This window comes from Lepus europaeus, chromosome 9 (genome assembly GCF_033115175.1).
Source record: "Lepus europaeus isolate LE1 chromosome 9, mLepTim1.pri, whole genome shotgun sequence".
Classification (NCBI taxonomy): domain Eukaryota; kingdom Metazoa; phylum Chordata; class Mammalia; order Lagomorpha; family Leporidae; genus Lepus; species Lepus europaeus.
In genome coordinates, this window is record NC_084835.1 from 106,011,521 (window position 1) to 106,032,866 (window position 21,346).

General features: G+C 56.7%; 1 protein-coding gene across 5 annotated transcripts in view; it reads left to right on the forward strand.

The window, feature by feature from the left end:
• NEDD4L (NEDD4 like E3 ubiquitin protein ligase) overlaps positions 1 to 18,865 on the forward strand; it is a 314,905-nt gene extending 296,040 nt beyond the window's left edge. For all 5 annotated transcript variants that reach the window (XM_062201729.1, XM_062201731.1, XM_062201730.1 and 2 more), the window contains 9 exons: positions 1,153 to 1,223; positions 2,964 to 3,059; positions 6,076 to 6,149; positions 8,277 to 8,337; positions 9,560 to 9,619; positions 10,891 to 10,998; positions 12,150 to 12,246; positions 12,912 to 12,984; positions 14,324 to 18,865. In XM_062201729.1, coding sequence (XP_062057713.1) covers positions 1,153 to 1,223; positions 2,964 to 3,059; positions 6,076 to 6,149; positions 8,277 to 8,337; positions 9,560 to 9,619; positions 10,891 to 10,998; positions 12,150 to 12,246; positions 12,912 to 12,984; positions 14,324 to 14,426 — 743 coding nt within the window. In that variant the 3' untranslated portion in view covers positions 14,427 to 18,865. The remainder of the gene's footprint in view (positions 1 to 1,152; positions 1,224 to 2,963; positions 3,060 to 6,075; positions 6,150 to 8,276; positions 8,338 to 9,559; positions 9,620 to 10,890; positions 10,999 to 12,149; positions 12,247 to 12,911; positions 12,985 to 14,323) is intronic.
• The last annotated feature ends 2,481 nt before the right edge of the window (positions 18,866 to 21,346 follow it).

The following is a 21,346-nucleotide window of genomic DNA, read 5'->3' on the forward strand; positions in this document are numbered from 1 at the left end:
GATTCACTTGCTCCTCCTTAGAAGCCGATCCGCGGTAGGGAGACGCTGTAGTGGGGAGACACTGTTGGCTGCCGCAGGTGATTGTGGGGGAGTGTGAGACAGGCTCCTGCCCTCCGCGCACTTTGCGTTTCAGTGGGAAAGAGAACATCAGAGCCGGGGCATCTCAGCGACAGGGTCCAGGCAGAAGGGCGCACGCGGTGCCGGGCGTGGCTGAGCACCGAGGCCCCGTGGAGGGACGTGAGTCCCAGTAGAGGATGTGGGAGCCTGCTGCTGTGGGCCCCACGAGAGGGGTCATAGTGCACGTCAGGAGCTCCAGGACGGAGCCCACAGGGTCTGAGGTGCCTGACACTTGTGCCCACCACCCTCAGTGGCGGCCGCCTCCCTCTGCCTCCCCAGATGCTGAAGTGTGTCAGGGTCTGCAGCTGAGCAGGGCGAGTCGGGCTGCGCTGCACGGGCCTGGGGCTTAGGGCCTCGGAGCAGGCGCACAAGGCCCAGACTCTAGGTCTGCCCACGCTGGTACCCCAGTGAGAGAGTGTGATGCCACCTCGACCGTGGACCGGGGGGGAGAAGAAGCCCCTGCAGGCCACCTGTGTGCTGGGAACAGCGTCCTCACTGCCTGGCCTCCCACCCAGAGCGCTGCACAGGCCGGCCTGGGATCCGCCACCCTTCCTGCCCTCCCTCCCTGTTGCTCCCTGGCCCTGCCCAGGCAGGGATGCATGCGGGACGCAGCTGGGATGCTCACCAGGCCACTCGGCAGCCCTCACTGCCCTCAGGGAGCAGCTCCCATGCTCTGCCTTGCTCCCCTCGTGCAGGGGCGCCCTGTCGTCCCGGAGATATCCAGTCCTGGTGCCCCTGCCAGCCGCCACCTCCGCCCAGCGCCCTGTCCCCCTCGTCCCTGGGCCTCGTCCACACCCCACACTTCTGCCAGGCTGTGAGGCCTTTTCCAGCCCTGTCTGCTGCTGGCTTCCTCCCGCCCAGCCCTTCCCAGGCCCTTGTCTGTCTGGGCATGGATCTTTCTGGATGGTCCCACTTTAATCCACACTGCTGTCTCGTTCCGTCAGAAAGCAGGTTTTTCTTTGTCTTTGGTTCCATGCTCTGCCCCGTATCGGTACCAGAGGTTTGACACTCAAGCCAGTGTTTGCCTTGTTGTAGGTTTCTTCATCCGCCCGTTTTACAAAATGATGCTGGGGAAGCAGATAACCCTGAACGACATGGAGTCCGTGGTGAGTAGCTGCAGTCCTTGTCCTGGGCAGTGTCTGCCCCCTGGGGTGTGGGTGGCTCTGTTCTCCCGTCCGTCACCTGAGCTCTAGGGCCTGTGCAGCCCAGGCAGTGCCGGGCCTCTGCTGTATGTCTGCAGTGGCGGGATTTTGAGCTCTGTCCATTGTACCAGGAAGCGCTGACCGGGGATTTCTGCTCTTGGTGCCCGGGTGGAAGAAGCAGAGACCCGTGGTGTTCTCAGCCCCTCTGCTGGCTGTTCAGCCGCAGCCAGGCTGATGTCCCAGAGGACGCTGAGGGGTCTGAGAAAAATGAATTGGGGGAGGACTGCGTTTTAGTGCGCGCAGTGTTGAGAGTCCACGCGGACTTTTTAGCAGTACATGTTTTCAGTGAACCTTTCAAAGACCGCTTGTGTGCATGAACTTCAAGCGGTTTTTTTATGTCCCAGAAATAAAGTTATCCTTGAACTCCATTTCCATAAACCTGTGAAGACACTCATCCATGTGCAGCAGAGAGAGAGAGAGAGAGAGAGAGAGAGAGAGGTGTCTTCCATTCACTGGTTCACTTCCCAAATATCCCACAACCACCAGTGCTGGGGCAGGCCAAAGTCAGGAGCCAGGAGCCTCATCTGGGTCTCCCATGTGGGTGGAGGGGCTCAAGTGGTTGGGCCGCCCTCTGCTGCTTTCCCAGGCTCATTGGCAGGGAGCTTTATTGGAAGTGGAGAAGCTAGAATTCAATCTGGTGCCCATATGAGATGCCGGCTTCAGAGGTGGTGGCTTAACCCGCAACGCCACAATGCCAGCCCCCAGGTCAGTGAGTTAGGTCCAGTGTGTGGGGGATCTTTGGCCTTTCCAGGGCTTGTCAGCTGCCCAGCCGTGAAGACCTGAGGCCTGACCAGCAAGAGGAGTGCAGAGGGCCCTTGTGCCACCTACTCTGGATTGCAGAATCAGAGCAGCCTCCACACCAGATGGCAGGAGGCTGATGCTGGGCACAGTAGTTAAGACTTGGGACACCTGCATCCCACATTGGGGTGCCTGGGTCTGAGACTCCCCTTAACTTCAGATTCCGGCTTCCTGCAGGTACACACCCTGGGAAGTAGCAAATGATGGATCAGGTACTTGGGTCGCTGCCTCCAAGGGAAAGACCTGGACCGGGTCCCGGGCTTCTGGCTTCAGCCTGTCCCTGTCCCATCTGTTGCGGGCATTTAGGAAGTGAACCAGCAGATGGAAGGTCGATCTCCCATTCAATCTCAGAGTCTTTTTCTCTCTGCCTTTCAAATAAAATGAAAACACGAAAATAAAAACTTTTAAAAATTAGAGTAACACAAGCACAGAAAAGGGTGTGCGTTCAAACCGTCATGATTTGCCTAGAATGTTCACTGTCCTTCCCTTGGTCCTGTGACCACGTCGGCCATTACTGCTCGACGGTGGGAAGCAGGTGGGTCTCTGTGTGTCGGCTTCTGGACCCGGAGGTTTGTGGCTTCCGCTGTGTGTCACAAAGCACAGGTGCCAGCCCACACCCCGTCCCTGCAGGGACTGTGTGCGTGCTTGTTCGTATTTTAAACTGCAGAGGACGGGTCGGTGGGGTGGAGCAGGACGGGTCACGCATGTCCGTGAGCGGTGCAGTTTCTGAGTGTTCTGCACTCGAAGGTCTTAACTGTTGAAAGAAGTCACGTTGGTGTTTTGGGAAAAAATTAAAATTAAGAAAAAAAAAAACCCTCGGTTTTAATTTCTGTGTCGTGCCTCTAGGACAGTGAATACTACAACTCTTTGAAGTGGATCTTAGAAAATGACCCCACCGAACTGGACCTCATGTTCTGCATAGATGAGGAGAACTTCGGGCAGGTACATGCCGGCGGCCCCGGGAGCCCTGCTCTGCAGGCCGGGCCCCAGCCTTGCTGGGCAGTTAAAACCAAGCGGCAGGAGCTTAGGGCTCTTCAGCACCTCGCTGTTGCATGGAAAGCCAAGTCCAGGCTCAACCAGCTTGCTCCCCCCCCCCTCCCCGCCCCCAAGCGCATCCCCAGGGGACTGTTTCCCGGACACCTGGGTGTTGAAATTCGGGTACCTGGAGAACCAGTGTGATAGTCGCTTGGCAATGTGAATGTGTGGCTGCGACTTTGACGGGCCTGGGTCTTTGCTCTGGTTCCGTCTCTGGGTTCCCGATAGAAGTCAAAAGTGCATTTCAGGCCGGCGCCGTGGCTTAACAGGCTAATCCTCCGCCTTGCGGCACCGGCACACCAGGTTCTAGTCCCGGTTGGGGCGCCGGATTCTATCCCGGTTGCCCCTCTTCCAGGCCAGCTCTCTGCTATGGCCCGGCAAGGCAGTGGAGGATGGTCCAAGTCCTTGGGCCCTGCACCCGCATGGGAGACTGGGAGAAGCACCTGGCTCCTGGCTTCGGATCAGCGAGATGCACCGGCCGCAGCGGCCATTGGAGAGTGAACCAACGGCAAAAAGGAAGACCTTTCTTTCTGTCTCTCTCTCACTATCCACTCTGCCTGTCAAAAAAAAAAAAAAGTGCGTTTCAGGATGAAGTGGCCTGCCTGGGGTCGCGTAGTCCTCCCAAGGGTCTGTGGGCCTTCCTTCAGCTGTGACCCCAGGAGTGACGATGCCTCCATGGGAGGCGTCCCCAGGGTGGCGTCTGATCCACGGCGTCCCACCTCTCAGAGCGCGCCTCTGTGGCCTTGGAGCGAGGGAGGTCACAGAGCCTACTTTAAAGGGTTGCCACATGGGAGACATATGTGCCCCGCACTGCTCGGAGGTGACGGCAAGTTTGTCCCACCAGCGGAGCCTGCGTTTGCGGGTCTCTTGCCTTCACAGTTCTGTGGGTGAAGTTACGAATCGGCCCCCTCCCCCTCTCTCGCCTCCCGCTGGAGGCGGGCCCTGCATGACAGGTGAGGGTCCTGGGAGGGGTAGAGCCCGGCAGCTCTGTAGCATCCTCCCCCCTGGGTTGGGTGAAGTCTGTAGACAAGTTTCAGGCTCCAGGGACAGGGATCACAAAGCTCCCCTCTGTCCCCTCCCCGTGGGCACTGTGGTGTCCTGCACGTGTGGTGGAGGGGGCTGCCCAGGACCCAGGGCACTGACTGCATCCCCACCTATGGGTTCCTTCCTCCCCCTGCAGCCTGTGTCACTGCCTTGGAGAGGCCTGGAGTTGTGCAGCTTCCCCCCTTCCTTCCTCACCTCTCTGCCTGGTTGATTCCGGCTCCTTGAAGGGTGGGCTTCCTCCTCTGGCCCGGCAGACGCAGCCGACCCTCTGCCCCCAGTACTCTCTGGGCTGTTCCTCTTTGTACCTGCTTTGTGCAGGCCAGCCGCACTGCCTCCTGCTGTCCACACTGCCTGGCTCCGGCTGCCTCTGAAAGGCCCAGGGCTCCCCTCACTGAAGCTGTGCTCTCCCCCCGAGACCCCACGCCTGTTCTGCTCTAATTAGTTCCACCCCTGCCCGCTCCCAGAACGTGGGCATCATCGTGGAACGTGCCCTCCCGCTCACCGTGCCCGGGCTCCCCGTGCCCGGCAGGAACCAGGTCCTGTGGACTCTCGCTCTGTTGCTTCTCCTGTCTGCCCTTTGCACTGGTCCCTGCCCTGCTTGTTTCCTGGCCGTGTGGGGGCAGCAGCTGCCTGTTGCTGTCCCCGGTGCCGGTTCTGCTCTCCTTCCCCATCCACCCCTCGAAGCAGCAAAGGAGTGACGTGTGCCAGGGTTTGCACCTTGCTGTCTCAGATGCTTTGCCACATCATAATCCCCAGTCTGTCATTCTGATGACGACGCCGAATCTCCTTCGCAGAGGTGCCGCGTGTTCTGAGCCAGGCCGTGTCGGCAAGCACCGAGGGTGTTTCTTCATAGTCACTGTAAACACACAGTTCTGCGTATTAGTCCCGGAATAGTCACGTACAACAGAGACCGCACTCCTGTAGTGCACATCCTGCTTGCCTGACTGATTCTCCTCCCTCTGGTAGAAATTCGGAAAGGGAGATTTTGAAAAGGGATATGCACATCACAGTGTGGATGCCTTTAGGATCACAGACAGAGTGGATTGCAGAGACCCTGGGCATCCTGTAGACGCTCAGAGCTGGGGCAGAGGCCGGGAGAAGCCGTCTGTCTCGGTACAGCTGAGCACCATTGTCATTGCTAACTTGTCATTGTGGGGTGGATGGGAGAATTCTATTTACCACAGCAAGGAAGTCTGGGGGGCAGAAAATGAGAAGCATTTTATTTGAAATGGTAGCCATCGGCCTCATTCCCCTCATGCTGGTTATGATTTTGTGCGTGGTCACATCAAGGGGAAGGTGGTGCCTGGATTTGCACAGCTTTCCTGACTGGTGCCCATGGGTGGGTCCCAGGAGGGACCACAGGACAGGTGAGCAGGGTGCAGGTGTCCCAGACAGATAAGCACCTCCCTGCCCAGCCCCTGGCTTCTTCAGCTCCTTTGTTTTAAGTCCCTATGTTTTTTGCCTCTTCCAAATAAATCCCGTGCCTCCCTTCTGATAACTATAAAATGTAATTTTCAGAAGCAAAATGCATGAGAACTGGGGTCTCTAGTCCTGATGGACGTGTCCGGCTCTTTGCTAGACATGATCTCTTGATGAGTGAACTTGAGCTGGAAGCAGGGTCGCCCTTTCCCACTGGTGCTGCTACATGAAGAGTAACCAGAGTCATAAAGCCATGAAATCGCTGGCCTTTGGTGATGGTATCATGAAATGTGTCCATCTTAACAATCCAAGGCCTCGTTAGGTTCTCTCGTATGCAGAACCCATTTCCTGAGAAATCTGAACAAATTTTGCTTGTCGTCCTTCTGATAGTAAGATGTTCCTGCTCCGTATGCAGCGTGACCTCGTGGTGGTGACTGTGGCTTGATCTTTGTCGTTGCAGACATACCAAGTGGACTTGAAGCCCAATGGGTCAGAGATAATGGTGACGAATGAAAACAAAAGGGAATATATCGAGTACGTATGCACACGTGCAGGCCTTTCCGTGTGCCAAGTGGAATGCACCGTGGGCGGGTGGTGACTGGCCAGCTTTCCACGGGCCGAGTTTCTTCTCGGGTGCACTGTGGGAGGTTCGTGGCAGGGTGGAAAGCTGGTCCTGCAGCACGGCGGCCATGAGCTGCCATAGGAAGGGGTCGGGGAGAAGTTGCACGCCTCGTTGAGTAACACGGCAGGCACTCCTGGAGAATATGGGCATCTCATCTGAAGTTTGGTGTCAGTGCCCAGCAGGGTGAAACTGGGGGCCACCCAGGGTGAAATGTTTTCTCTCTCTCCCTACTTCACTTCCATAATAAATATAGAGGAAAATAGTTAAAATGGGCAGGAAGAACGCATGTACAAGGATAATGAGCTGTTCTGTAGTTGTACTTCCCTAACCCCCTCTTAGCCTTGGTTGGGAAATCAGACTGTTGAGTCCTTTTGGGGCTCTGCTGTGGGATAACCCGAGGATGCTGGCACCAGGCAGAAGGTCTTTATCTGACCGCCACACGTTTTCCTCCTTGGGAACTGCATGAGGGATATTCCAGAAGTGCATGGTCATGGAAAATGCATATTACAAAAAATCCAGACATGGATTTCAAAAAATTTGGCACCCGAATAAGCGTGATGTTTCATTCCATTTTCCACGACCATGGCTCAGACCACACGGTCCTGGGCCGTCCTAGGGCTTGCCAGGCTGCCCTCGCCAGCCTGCAGGGTGGGAAGTACAGCAGCGCTGAGTCCTGGGCCTCGTTTCCTGCACCGGGTGGCTCAGAGCGGAGGCTTGAGTGCCTTGTCTGCGTCCCGGGCTCCAGTCCAGCCAGCCAGGTTCCCCCGGCCTCCCCTCTGAAACTGCCCAGAGCCCTTCTGTTCAGGGGATGGGCTGGGCATTGGCTCAGCATCGCTTGGCGTGAGCTGCAGAGAAAAACGCTGTCCTGCTGAATTAGGCGGAAAGGGAGAGCGTCGGAGGCTCCTCTCGGAGACCCCGGCAGGGCGAGCCCGTGGCACAGCTGCCTGTTCCGCTGATGACTGGAGGTGAGACCCTGCAGTTCTTACCTGTCCACGCTCATTGCCACGCTTGCCTGAACTTGGACGGTCTTGCACGTGACACCCTGGGAGACGGCGCTGTCTGCAGAATGTGCAGGCCGGGAATAGATTTTTTAAATCGCTGCAGCCACAGGTGACCAGAGGTTAAAGTCTGAGGAATCCCATGTGTGTTGGGCACCGCGCTTCGCGGTTAATTGTTTTTGGGCTGGAACGTGAGGGCCAGGCAGGGTTTCAGCTCGCTTCCCTGAGAGTAGTGGCTCAGACAGGCCGCCTGACACCTGCCCTCCCGGGAGGGTCCTGGGTGGGGGAGGCCTGCACTCCTGCCAGTCAAAGCCTCCTACGGTTGAGCCAAGGTCACGCTGCTGGCTGCTGCTCTGGGCCGTCGTCATGGCGCCACCACAGCAGGGAGAGCCCTTCGTGACAGTGACGCACCCGAAGTGGAACCCAGAGTGGACACGTGTGCAGCACATGCTACTGCGTAGACAGCATTGTCACAGAGAGACTGTTAAAGAGGGCTCAACACTGGCCCGCCAAAGTGGATACTATAGTAGCAGCGTGCAGCTGTATCACCGGGAAGACTTGGAGTGTAGGGACTGCAGCTACTCGCAAGAAACCTCAGGAGCAGAATACAGTGTGCTGGATTTCCCCTTACACACGAGTGTGTGTGTGTGTGTGCGCACACGTGTGTATTTGTACATGCCTGTGGCTGTATGTGCTTTGACACATCCCTGTCTACTCAGCCTGGGGCCTTTCTCTCCTCCACGCGGTCACATCCGTGAAGCAGCTTGGACCGGCTACGCCTTGGTGGGCTAGGGAGGCAGGGGCTCAGTTATTCTTTGACCGTCTCGGTGAGACTTTGAGATGTCTCGGAGATGCTCCAGTGATCTCAGACTGCATTTGTGAATGCACAGTGGGGTCCCAGCTGTCGACCCTCCCTTCGGCTGTGTCCCTGGGGGCGGGGGGTCTCTTTCCCTCCCCGTCCCAGGTAGCAGCTGCAGCTGCGGAGGAAGGAGGGGGTGGTGGCAGTGTCCATGGCTGAACCTGCCCTGTTCTCCCCTGCAGCTTGGTCATCCAGTGGAGGTTCGTGAACCGGGTCCAGAAGCAGATGAACGCCTTCCTGGAGGTGAGCTGTGCAGGAGACGCCGGGAAACCGAGGCACAGGGTGGGAGTGGGGCAGCGCGGGGAGGCTGGGACATCACAGCTCACACTGACCAGCTGCCAGGCCAGAGGGCTCGGCTGTTTTACCATCACCTTTTTTTTTTTTTTTAATTTTTTTCATGTTAAAGGCTCTCATCTTTGGCTTCTCTTATTTTTTAACTTGATAAAGAGGGCTTTTTACAGAGCTGATGCAGAGCTGTTGACTTGGCACTCCAGGGTGGCCCCCAGGAGAGGGCTGCCCATGGCGACAGGTCCTAGGGAGGGCAGGGTCCCGACGAGCTGTCCCTCCCTGTCCCTTCCTGTGGCGTATCCCGACCTCGCCGTCTGAATTCCTCAGATTCTCCTCTGTAACAGCTGCATGAAAGGCAGTTTCTCAACTCGAGGTTTTATTTTGAATCCAGCCGCCTCATGTGGGAGAGAAGCCAGCACTTCCCAGGTCCAAGTGTTTGAAGTCAGGGCTGCCCCCACGCCCTGCCTGGAGGCCCCAAGCATGGGACGATGGACTTGTCATTTCTGGGTGTTTCGCTTTGACCGAGAGTGAGTTTGCTTCATAAGGGAGGATGGCACGGGGGTCGCCCCGCCTCCGTGTACCCAGTCCCCGCTTCCCTGTGTGAAGCTCCCATCGGGTGCACTTCAGGCACTCTCCCGGGATGAAGAAACCTCTTGTCCAGGGAGTTCTCAGAAAGCTTCCGGGCCATGCTGTGTGAGCACAGATGTCAGGGTCACAGGTGTCATACTCCATTTAGGTTCAAAACCCCAGGAGGCAGGTGCCCAGGCCACGCCCATCCCCAGGTTAGTTAGTTGGGGACCACCTGGGGACCAATCATGGTCACTGTCCTCCCAGCCTCTCCCACCCTGGGTTGCACAGCCTCCTCTGCGTTCCTCCACCATGTCTGCCGTGCACCTGCGGCCTGTGTGTCTCGGGACGCGCTGACTCGGCAGCATCTCACCTGGCCTTTGGAATCCACCTGCCTGCAGTACCGTGCGTCTTCCTAGGATTCCAGCGACTCCTCAGGACCCAAACTTCCTAGAGTCTATAATTTTCAAAGCTTCCGTGTGACTGTGCTGTTACTGGAACTGTGGTTACTTTGCTGCTGTCAGTCATCAGTAAATACTCCTTTTTCCCGTAGGTTCTATGTTTCTCAAGGAAAAACGTGTTTACAGTGTTTTTTGCTTGTTTCTTCCAGGGATTCACAGAACTCCTTCCTATTGACCTGATTAAAATTTTCGATGAAAATGAGCTGGAGGTTTGTATCATCAACAGTTCGTGTGGCTGTTTCCAGTACCTATCAATGCTTTACAAATGATGCTGAAAAACCCTCTGATCCCAGTGTCCTAGGGAATAAGTTTAGGTGACTTCTGACCCCGAGCTTCCTCGGGGGTGTTTGCCGATTGGGGCGTAAGGAATAGCAAGAGCAGTAGACGGTACATTTCCTGTTGGCGGCACTGGGGCTGGAGAGCAGACCGAGTCAGCACAGGCCCTCCAGGCTGTGTGGGGCTCCCGGCCCTGCGCCCCCGCTGAGGAAAGTCACTGCACTGGCCAGGCCACAGCTCCTGTGCTGCCTCCCCAGTGTCCCCAGGGCTAGACGCATCCACTAGGGGCTGTGGGACAGGGCTCAGGGAACTTGAGTGGTTTGTGGCAGGACAGCAGAGAGCAGAAGGCCGGTTAAGGACCAGCTGTCCCAGCTTTGTGGTGCTGATGAGAAATTGCACCCAAAAAGCGCTCGGCTCTTCCCCTTGGGTACGCAGAGAGAAACAGGAGCAGGAGAGCCTGGACCATGGAGAAGCACTGACCGGTTGTCCAAGCCACAGCCAGCAAAGCCTTTCTCAGGTGCTGGAAACCTCAGGATAGATGATGTAGCAGAAACCGTGTACTAGAGGCCGTTGGTTTTACAGGGAGGGAAACTGAGGCAGGGAGCAGGCCGTGACCTCACAGGCCTGCCCAGCAAAGTCGGTCAGACCTGTGAACCCAGCTTTGAGGCCGCCTCGTTCAGTTCTCTCTGCCCTCCGTCGAGTCCCGCTGTGGGACTCTCACGTCCGTTTGTCCCCAGGGAGCCATCCCTGCTGGAGAGCTGCACAGGAAGAGCAGACCTCCGACTAGATGCCAAATCAGAGAACCAGTTATCCCCGGCCCGTCTGCCTCTGGATAGAGGACGTGGCGGGCAGCACCTGCGTAGGCCAGGCGGGGAGAGACGAGTGCGTGCTGTCACAGGGCTGCATTTTTCAGTAGTAAGACTGAAAGATAAGCACTCAGGAGAGGAAACAGCCCAGGTGGCGTGCAGAGAGAACCAGAGACGTGAGGAAGGTGACGGAGGAGGACTTCAGTGCCAGTGTGCCTTGTCCAGGCCTCGCGCAAGGGCTGGGATTGGGTTCCCCTGTACCTGTGCTACATCCATGATGTGTGGCGGGGAGAGTGAGATGCACCTGCCCGCCTGCTCTCCGTGTGCTGTGTGCATTGCCAGCCAGCCAGCCAGCCAGCCTGCCTGTGTCACTCACATCTGGTCACTGTCCCCCACAGTTGCTGATGTGTGGTCTTGGGGATGTGGACGTCAACGACTGGAGACAGCATTCTATCTACAAGAACGGCTACTGCCCAAACCACCCGGTCATCCAATGGTTCTGGAAGGTAACCCGGGCCCCGGCCTGCCCCTGTGTCCTCTGCCCCGGCAGCATGGAGGGCTGCCTGGCACCTGAGGACCCGTGCTGGAGACGGGGTCTCTTAGTGCTTGGAGTGCGGGGGAGGAAGGGCAGGGGTGAGGCTGGCCTGGCACCGTGCACTGTGCTTCCCTGGCCCCCGGCTAAGGTGATGCTCATGGGACAGACAGCTCCGATAAGGACTGTGTTGGTTCCAGGAGCCCCGGGACGAATCCTCCGTGGCGTGAGCAGACCCTGGAGCATCTGAATACGAACGTGCTGTGGCCCTGGCTTCCCAGGGGCTGTTCTCTGTTTAAAAATCGTCATCTCCATTTTTGTGTATCATTCTCTGTTTAAAATCGTCTTTTCCATTATTTTGTATCGATTACAACATTTTGGTTGTAATCAACTAAATGATTCCAACCAGAGATGGAAATGAAACCTGATTTTGCGGCTGAGGGCCAGTGTCTATGCCCTGGGTAGCTGAGGAGGGAAGTGAAATAGGATTTGGGTTGGCCAAGAGAGAGATGGCACACCAACTATGAACAAAGTCACACTCCCCTTCCTCCCCAAATGATTCAGTTACGGGGGGAAAAATCCTTTAAGTGGTCTCGATTTCTAAGTGTGTACTAAAACCTCGAGCGCCAGCAGAGGCAGATAGCAAAAAAAGCCCGCAAATCCTCAACCAAGTCTCCCTCCGCTAAGGTCTGAATTCCGTATAGCAGTCGAACGGACATTACCAGTAGCCCCTGCAGCCGTTCAGACCCGGGCGATGCCTGGATTGTGCCAGGTGCCTGGCCTAGCCTCTGCTTTCTGTTCTGTTTACCAAGTGTCATCTTTGGAGAATTCCTGTCTCACCCCCCAGTACTCCGTGTGTGGGCACCTCGGGCACACCCAGCGTTTACTGTGGGCTCCAAAGGAACCTGCGAGCCCAGAGCACAGAACCACAACCTTGACGCCATCAGAGTTTGCTTTTCATGTCCTTGACTTTGGCCTGGAGACAGACAGCGATCGCCCCTCACTGGGCCTGGGGAGGCTGGGGTTGCCATGGACTGGAGTGCACCCAGCATGCCTGGCACCTGAGGGTACCTGGGTTTCCAGAGTCGGCCGCAGGGAGCTAACGACGCCTGCCTCCGTTCACAGGCCGTGCTGCTGATGGACGCCGAGAAGCGCATCCGGTTACTGCAGTTTGTCACGGGCACATCCCGGGTACCTATGAATGGATTTGCCGAACTTTATGGTGAGCAGCTCTGTGCCCATGGACTCCCAGCCAGGCGACAGCTGTGGCCAAGAACGCTCTGGCTCGCAGGTCGCTGCGCCAGGCTGGACAGGAAGCGCTCTGCAGAGAGGTCCCGGCGCTCCTGCCCCGAGGGAGGGAGCTGCCCGTGGCGAGAACCCTGACGGTGGTCTTGCCCTCCCTCGCTTTCTAGTTGGGATTTTTGGTGTCTCAACCCTGGGCTTTGCAGGCTCGAGCGTGTGGTTATAAGCGATCAATCGCTTCAAGGCCCCTCACCTCCCAGGAGGCAGGATTCCTCAGTACTTACTGTGGAATCACAGGAAGTCAGTCCCTGCTCTGCATAGTGGTGGTCTCCTTCATTTTGTCTCCAGAGGTAGTTTGAAGTTTGCCTTCCCAGGTTCAGTTGAGAGGCGCCAGCGTCTGCACCTGCACGTGTCCTGGTGGCTTAGCAGGCTTGGTGGGATGCCACTCTGCAGGCAGCAGTGCGTCCGTGGCGGTAGCATGGGCTGCTCTCTCGCATCCACCAGCATGAGACGTTAAATACCGCAGAGCTGTGTGGGGACGGAGCAGGGGTGGGACAGGGCAGACCCGCGTCCCCTCCTCCCCTGTCTCGGGGTTGTCGCTCCGCGAGCTCTGCCGTTCACGTTGCTTGTCCTCTTCTCGTTTAGGTTCCAATGGTCCTCAGCTGTTTACAATAGAGCAATGGGGAAGTCCTGAAAAGCTGCCCAGAGCTCACACATGGTGAGTGAGGAGAAGTGCGTGGTGGCCAAGCAGTAGTGCGGGCTGTGCGCTCCAGGTCTCTCTGCCTGCGGGCTGGGGAACGCTGCTCTTCCCGCCCGGGGCGGGCTCGGGCCAGGAGCTGACAGGGACGCACGAGACACTGAGCAGACTTCATCCGGGACTTGAACGCACCCAGCACGCCTGGCACATGAAGGGTGTTTATAAACTCGCCGTGCTATGGGAACTCTCCCGCAAACCCTGTGGCCACCCAGTGCTTGGCGGTACCTGGGATCAGACCTCTGCTCACCGTCTGTGTGTGGCAGCTCCCAGCTTCCAAACTGGGTTCTTTACTCCAGTGTTAAATTGATTGTTCAGGGGGTAAGCATTTGGCTCGGCAGTTAGGATACTGTTCGGCATGCCCACCTCCCGTATCAGAGTGCCTGGGTTCGAGTCCTGCCTCCACCACTCATCCAGCCTCCTGCTAATGCACACCCCGGGAGGCAGCAGGTGAAGGCTCAAGAACTTGGGTCCCTGCCACCCACCTGGGAAACCCTGATTGGATTCCAGGCTCCTGGCTTCAGCGTGGCCCAGATGAGGCTGTTGCAGGCATTTGGGGAGTGAACCCCACAGTCTCAGTGGCTCTGTCTATCTGCCTTTCAAGTAAAGTATAAAGAAAGGGAAGGAAGGAAGGAAAGAAACAGAAATGGGGAGAGTGGGTGAACAAACTGGTCATTTAGAGCTTAGGGTAGCACTTCCTACAGGAAGAGTGCACCAGACATGTAGCCGTCCCCCAGGACATCCTGTGTGGACACCCAGCAGAGTTGGGGGCGATCTGGTGAGCACGAGGCACGTGCCACTTCTGATTGGACCCTCCCAGCACCCCTGCGAGCGTTTTCCCCCGTGTCTCAGCAGGCAGCTTCAGAGAGGTGACCTTGGGTGGCTTGCCCAAGGTCACACGGCTGGCAGGTGGCAGTCAGGACAAGAACACGGTCCCAGAACCAAGCAGGAGCGGCATCCTGTAGTAGTGGACTGAGCAGTGGCCTTGGGGATGGCCACGCCCCTGGTTCACCGCACTCGGCAGCTGAGCTCCTGTGTGTCCCCAGGGTGTGCATGCCTGTGTGTGGGCTGCTTGCCCTCCCCACATGCGCGTGCGGTCACTGCAGAGGCTTTCTGGAGTCGGCACCTGTCCCCTGTAGGTGACGCGGCCTCTCTGGGGCTGAGCGTGACAGCTCCGAGCTGGAGCCCGCTTTGGGGGCCTCAGACCCGGGGAAGGCCATTGCCCTCTCTCTCACCAGGAGCGCCATGGTGGCCAAGCGTGGTAACGGCAGCGCTCTGCCTGCCCTTTCTGCTCCTCTTGCAGCTTTAATCGCCTCGACTTACCTCCGTACGAAACCTTCGAAGATTTGCGGGAGAAACTGCTCATGGCCGTGGAGAATGCCCAGGGCTTCGAAGGGGTGGATTAAGCCGCCCCCGCCGGCCGCGGCCCGTCGGGCAGGTTCCGCTTGCACTTTCGCGTTGGCCTAACGGACTTTGCAGAGACGGTGGGAGAGCAGCAGCCGCGCGGCCGGGCTCCCGGAGCCGAGCCTTCGCCCAGGCCCTCGCCCGAGCCCCGCCGTGGGGACCCAGTCCCGGCTCGAGCTCCTGCCTCTTTCGCCACACTTGATGTGTACGCTAATTACATTTCAGGAGGACTGACTCTATTTATGTTGTGCCTCTGCAGGCAAAACCCTTAATAAATATTTTGCATACTTTCTAATGACAATGAATGGAATTAATCACTCGACAGGTATAGTATTACAACTCATGTTTACTTTTTCAGATGATTTAGACCGATTCTCAGATTTTATTTCACTACGATTAAAGATGTCTCATGTACTTGGAAAAGCAAGCATACTTTTTTTTTTTTTGTATTTGAATTTCATACCAGGCTGAATTGTCAGTGACAGTTTTATTTTTTAAGTACGTTGACGCCCCGCCCTCGCCTTTATTAGAACTGGAAGACTTATTTTGTCCAGAAAGCGTCTACACGCGAGTACTTTGGGAGAATTTCAAATTCAGCAGTAGGCATCATGATCACTTTCTTCCATACTGAGGATAAAAACACACCGGATGTTGCATCTGTGGTTGTACACGCGTGGGTCCTAGCTGCGGGCTGACAGGATTGTCACGTAGCGTGACGAGTTGCGTGTGGCCCCGGAAGGACGAGGACGCATGCCGGGACCCCTTGGAGACAGGGCTGGACTGTGGTTTCTCAAGACAGAAACCGCCTCACCCTTTCCAACACTGCACAGCCTTGCTCTCACCGGTCTCTCCTCCGCGCTGTTGGCCGTCAGGACACTTGACTGCAACGTGGCCCCACTGGATTTGACACCGTGGAACCCAGGCCTTGCTAGTCTCTTCCCTGGGCGTGGTTGCTAACGGTAGCCACACGGCCGGGTCCTGCTCTACCCGCTCCGATGCAGAGGCACTTTATGTACCATGTGGAGGTCGTGTGGGGGTGGGGAGGGGGTTGTTGTCGGTTTGTATCCCCACATTCGATGTGATGATGTTTCTCCTCCCTACACACGCCTTTGTGGTGCACTGTCCACCCAACCGATCCTGGCTACCGATGTGTGAACCCCGTGTAAAGCTGAGCTCACGGACCTGTCCGCTCCAATTCTTTGCTGATTTCCGCTCGACGACAGAGACTCCCCTAGTAGGCTGTAGATCTAACCGAGCTTTGTCACCTGTGACCTGTCGCATGCTTCGGCGCTGTGTCCCGCCCGAGCTGTGTGTGTCGTGTGCTGTAGTTGAAGTGTGGAGAAGACTGGATTTGAGCCCCAGAGGCCCGAGGGTCCCCGCACACTTGGAGTCTCTCCCCTTCACGAGGGCCTCTGACAGCTGTGTTGTGTTGTGGGAAGATGCCCAGGACAGCCTGGGAGCCCAAGATCCTGCCCTCCCAACCTCCCACGCTCATGCTGTCCCACACCCTGTCATAGCAGCGAGGGGACACGGGAGAGAGAAGGTTGTGCTTTCAGTGGCTCTGTCAGGGCGTCACAGATGTGACCCAGCTGCTGGGACGAAGGGGTGGGGACCCGGCTCCCATCTGTTTGCTCAGAGGCAGCACGTGGTGGTCGGGACGCCTGGCAGGGGAGTGGAGGTCACAGCACCTGTGACAGGTGTCCCCGTGGCACAGCGCGGCCCCCCCCCCCCGGAGCCCTCTCGGTGCAGTGTCCGTCTGCTCTTGAGTCGTGCCAAAGCCCACGGTGTGTGCAGTGTGCCTGGGTGATTCTTGGGAGTGAGTGATCGTGTAATTGTAGGAGGAGAAATCCTGTTCCATCTGCTGACTCGGATTCTTCTGTTACTCTGTGTGAACTGTACTGTTGGGAAGTGCTGAGTATTTGCTCAGTGCACATAAGGCCGAATACTGAAAATGTGAAAGAAAACCCACTCTGATGACTTGGAAGCTAGGGCCAGGTAAGGATTGTTGCAATATGAGTATTTGAGGGGCAGTCATTGCAAAGGATGCTTCAGTTATTCCCCCCCCCCCCCCATGATACCTGATGTTAAAAGAATATCGCTGGATGTGGAGGGGTTTCTTGTTTGTTAAGAAATAAGATTCACTAGCCCTCAAAGACTGGTGAAGCTTCACTGTTGCCTCTGACCCCTGATGCTTGCTCTGTCGCCTTCGTGACGTCACTGCAGAGAAAATGTGCCGAGAGCAGGTGGCGGGGTCAGCCTCCCACAGGGCGGGGTTGAGGCTGCCTGGCCCTGCGGTGCTGCAGCTGCACGACTCTGTACCCGGAGCCTCTGCTGCCATTGGGATCACATGCACAGCGGCAGCTTCAGGTCATTTCCCATGGGGCCAGGTGGAGAGGCCTTTGGCCTGAGCCACCACAGCACCCGTGGCTCTTGGCTGCTTCCATGGGATTCGCATGGTGCGGCGCATCCGCCCGCCACCTGCTGCCCCTGGAAAGATGTGGGTGAGGCCTTCGCCGCTCTTACTGTGCACACGGCTTCAGCACTCTTTGCATCTTGCCAAAAGCTTTGCCACCACTTGCTTCTGTGTAGCCAGTCGTCTGATAAAATGTGAGAACCAACAATACGTGATCTGTAGCTGTTAGTGACACTGGGTATTCCCTGTGTTCAGGTGGCGCGTAACACAGAGCCACTTGGCCATGGCACGATGTGCTGGCGGATTCGGAGACGTGGTTTGTGAGCTCCTGGAACCACTGTCCTCCTGGACCGCGTTGCATGGACAGCGTGGACCTTTGCTGTCGCATCTGGCCAGGTGTAACTGGCTCTCTTGAGCCACCAGCATGTGCAGGAGCTTTGTAACAGCAGTTGTTTAAGAGCTGAGTCTTGTAGCTTCGTAGTAGTTGTGTGTGCCACCTCTGAAATTCTACACACTCTGAAGTGAGCCTGGGTTAATGAGCTCTCCAGCCCTTCCCCCACTGTGCTAGCTCCCCTCTTTCTTTCTCCTCTCTCCACCTCACCCCTGACTGTACCCCTGCACTGGGCGGGACAAGTAGGAGGGTGCAGGGAATGCTGTTTGGTGTTGTTTTCTGCCTTGCCAGTAGGGAGCGCTGCGCAGGTTGCCTGCCTGCCTGCCCTGCTCCCTCCTGACCCTGGAAGACCATGCACTACCTCTGTCTCATTCAGGCATTGGAGTACACCCTGAGAAGTCACTTCAAAACTGCCAATTTCAGGACTGAGATGTGTTTGAAAAAACATACTTCTAGCCTCCACTTTGTACTTTAGATTTTAAAACCGGGAAGAAAATGTGATACACTTTGGACCACTTTTTTAATTTCTGTAAGCCTTAAAGAGCAGTGGGCATACACTTGTGTACGCCCGCCCCAGCCCCCGGAGTGTGTGCAAGTGTCGGAGCAGACGCTGTGGCACGGGGACACGAGCTCATTGGCTGGTGTCTTCTGAGAAGGGCCGAGCTTTCCGTTGGCGTGGGAATTCCCAGGCGAGCCTCTTTCTCGACACCAGTCTGCGTGCGCGTTAACAGCAGCGCGTTTTTTTCTGTTGCAACAATGGGACTGTAGCAGCTTCGCCCTGGCTCCCACTGCTAGCGTCTTGCATCCTCAACCCTGTGTCGCACATGGCATCGGGAGCCTTTCTCGCGACAGTGACCCACGTCTCCGGACGTCTGTGTCCTGCCACCCCATAGGCCGGTTTGCCCCCTTGTGCGCCGTGGCTCGCGCCTGCGTGGCCAGTTTGCTTCATGTTGACTTTGCGTGACTTTGTTCTCTCTCTACCACTATGTATGTAACGCATAGCGACATGACGTGCGTGCAAGTGCTGTCCAGACACACATGTATATATTTGTATAGCGTCGTGACACCTGTGTGAGTTACCTGGTTTCCAAGGAAAGCGAGCACTCGGTCTTGCTCGGTTTGCTCCAAGCTGTGTCCTGAGAGTTCCTGGGAAGATGATGTTAATTTGCTGTCACTTCTTAATTCAGGATCAATTTTCAAAACTGGGGGTGGGGGGGAGAAGAGGAACAGTGGCTTGTAAGGTAAAAAAAAGTTTCAAGCATTCCAAATGAATTCTCAGTGTTTCCTAACTTTTTATCATGAACCCCTTCCTTACAGGAACCAAGTACTATTTGATACCATGGTACAAACCAAACTACCTTGACCTTTTTTTAAAGACAACGGATAACGCTCATTTTCACAATCGGAACAGCTTTAAAATGTGGTTGAATTTGATAACACACAGGAAAAAGAAAAAAAAAAGTTGTGTTTCAGAAGTCCTTTCTGCTTTGCTTTTCTCCCGAGAGAGCTAACGAGATTGTGGCTTGTTTTCCTGCCGGCCGGAGTAATGTGACAAAAGGGAGTTGTTGTAAAGTAGTAGTGCCACTTGTCAAATATTTAATAAAGGATTATGGAAGCTGGAGCCTTTTCTACATCAACTATTGTGGTTGTCTGATTTCAAGCCGCAAGCTGCTGCAGGAAGATATAGCATTGTAGTTTGCTGATGGAGAGTGACTGCACGTCCTGCCTCCCCCACCCCCAAAAACCGTCCACGCAGAGCACGTGGCTGAAGCCTAGTGAGATGATGCACCATCATTCATTCGTGTCCACCTCCCGTTTTACCTGTTTGCCTCCTCCATGGTGATCCGAGCCTACCAAGGCGGATCTCACCTCTGGTTTTTATCCAACCAGCCCTCAACTTCTGTGGGAGCTGGTGAGCCTCAGCAGTGAAGCCAGCAGGGTGGTTGTCCAAACAATGCCACCCCCTTTGGAACTGCAGGAGGTGACATCCAAAACAAGGTAGTGCAGTCAGCCCTTGGAGGCTTGTGACTGTCTCAGTGGTGAGTGGCTTCCAGCCAGCCATCTGTCCACTGCACCCGAGGACACGCGAGGGAGGTGCAGGTGCACGGGGCCACACTGAGCCACGATAGACACGGGTGATGGAGTGGGTGGTTTCATCACACAGGAGCTGGGGAATGAGCTCTTCACCCTCCCTGCAGTCCAGGAGTGACCCAGGCGCTGCTGCAGTGTCCAGGCCCCCAGGGAACGTGGTGGTGGTGTTGGGCGGCTCTCCCTGGGCTGGCTCTGAGGAATACCTTCAGCAGGCTCTCGGCTGGAAGCAGAAGCCGCTCTGCATCCCCACTGCTCCCTCACGCGGGAGAGGATGTGCACCCACCGCGAGACCCTGGGGACACGGGCGGCAGGTGTCCGGTAGGTATTCACAGGACACACATCAGGCAGGGGACACAGGGCCTGTGTTGGCTTAAGACGCCATGCAGAGTCAGTCCTCTGTGAGTGGGCACTGGCCCTGGCTGTGACTGGTGGGGACTTGGAATGGCTGGCTGACCTCAGTCCGTGCTGAGCCCAGCTCAGCCTGTCCGTGCCCGGCTCCTTCGCAGCGCCCCACTCTGGAGTGCCGCTCCTTCCCCTGCCAACGCCCCATGCTGCTGCTGTCTCCCTTCGGCTTCCCCTACAGCTCCCAGGTTGGCCCTGGCGCCCTCCCCAGTGGCCTGCAAACCCCAGGCGAGGGAGGGGAAGCCACATCCCCACAGCCTCCAGGTGGAGTGGAGTTGCCTCCCAGGCCTTGTGGGGACAACCCAAACATGGCAGCTGTGCAAGGCTGTCCCAGGGAGCTGTGAAACCGCCCTGCTTCCGGGTAGAATCTGAAGCAGGGCTGACGTGGAGGGCAGTGGGAGGAGGTCCCGTGTGTTCCCCAGGCTCTTGAGGACTCACCACGCCTTGGTGCTGGGCAAAGCCTCGGTCTCCCACGAGGGGAGGGCCAGCTTGCGCACCAGTGGGTCTGGAAGGCATGTGTGTTACTACAAGGAAGTGCACAACCAAATCGACCAGACTTCAAGGAGATACGAGACAAGCTCATGCCCTAGGATTAAAAGCAAATTTGGGGGGCAGTTGGGAAGCCAAGTTGGGAGTTTTCCATCCTGGCTGAGAACCCAAGGGAGCAGCCTCCGTGCTGCCCGCCAGGGCTCACCTCACTTAAATGTCCCACGGACTGGGTGAGCCAGGGGGGCCGCCTCAGCTGTGGCTGGTCCAGTGCCCTTCTTTTCAGGGGGACCTCAGGGTTCGTGCCCTTGACCTACTCATACGGGATCAGTACTGTGGCCCAGGAGGGCCGGGTTTTCACTTGGAGTCCAGGGACCAGGATTTGTTCTGAGTTGTGTCCCTGAAGACTATTGGGACCTCCCTTCCCTGTGCAGACACAGAAAAGGCCACGCGTGGATGTTGCTCATAACTGGAAGCCACAGTCGCCCAGGGCCCCTGGCGTCCTCCCTCTGTGGCTCACCAGAACGGCGTGTCCTGCACCCGGCAGGTGGAGAGGATGGGGGAGCCTGGGAAGGCCCAGCTTGGAGGCCACTTCCCCTGGGCAGGAAGTCGGCCACGTGGTACCTAGCAGCAGGGAGGGCTGAGCAGGATCCCGTGGCACTCAGACGAGAGGGAGTTCAGAGCCAAGCCAAAGTCTGCCATGGGGAATTTGTTTTCGGCCCTCACATCGCTTTGCAGAGTGGGTTTCCCCGTGCTGCTGCTGGCCAAGCTTATGGCTCTTTAGTTTTCTCTCTTCCGATCATACTCCTGCTTCTCGTAAGTCCCGCCCAGCAGCCCCAGTTTGCTCTGTATCAACACAGTGACGTAGAGACCAGCAGCCCCAGTTTGCATGCAAGCTAGCAGACGGGGAGCTAAAGAGACTTGCACAGTGGTGCTCTCAACCCAGACTGTCAGGCACAAAGGCACTGTTCGTTGGCCTCTGACTGCTGCCCGTCCACCGTCCCCTCCAGCAAACCTCTCCGAGGGAAGAGCCCATGTGCTCATCTATGCTAAGATGTGAACGACTGATAGGCTAAGCACATGACCCCTTCCAGAAGCTTTTTTATTTTAATCAATGCCAGCGGTGATGCTTGACTTAA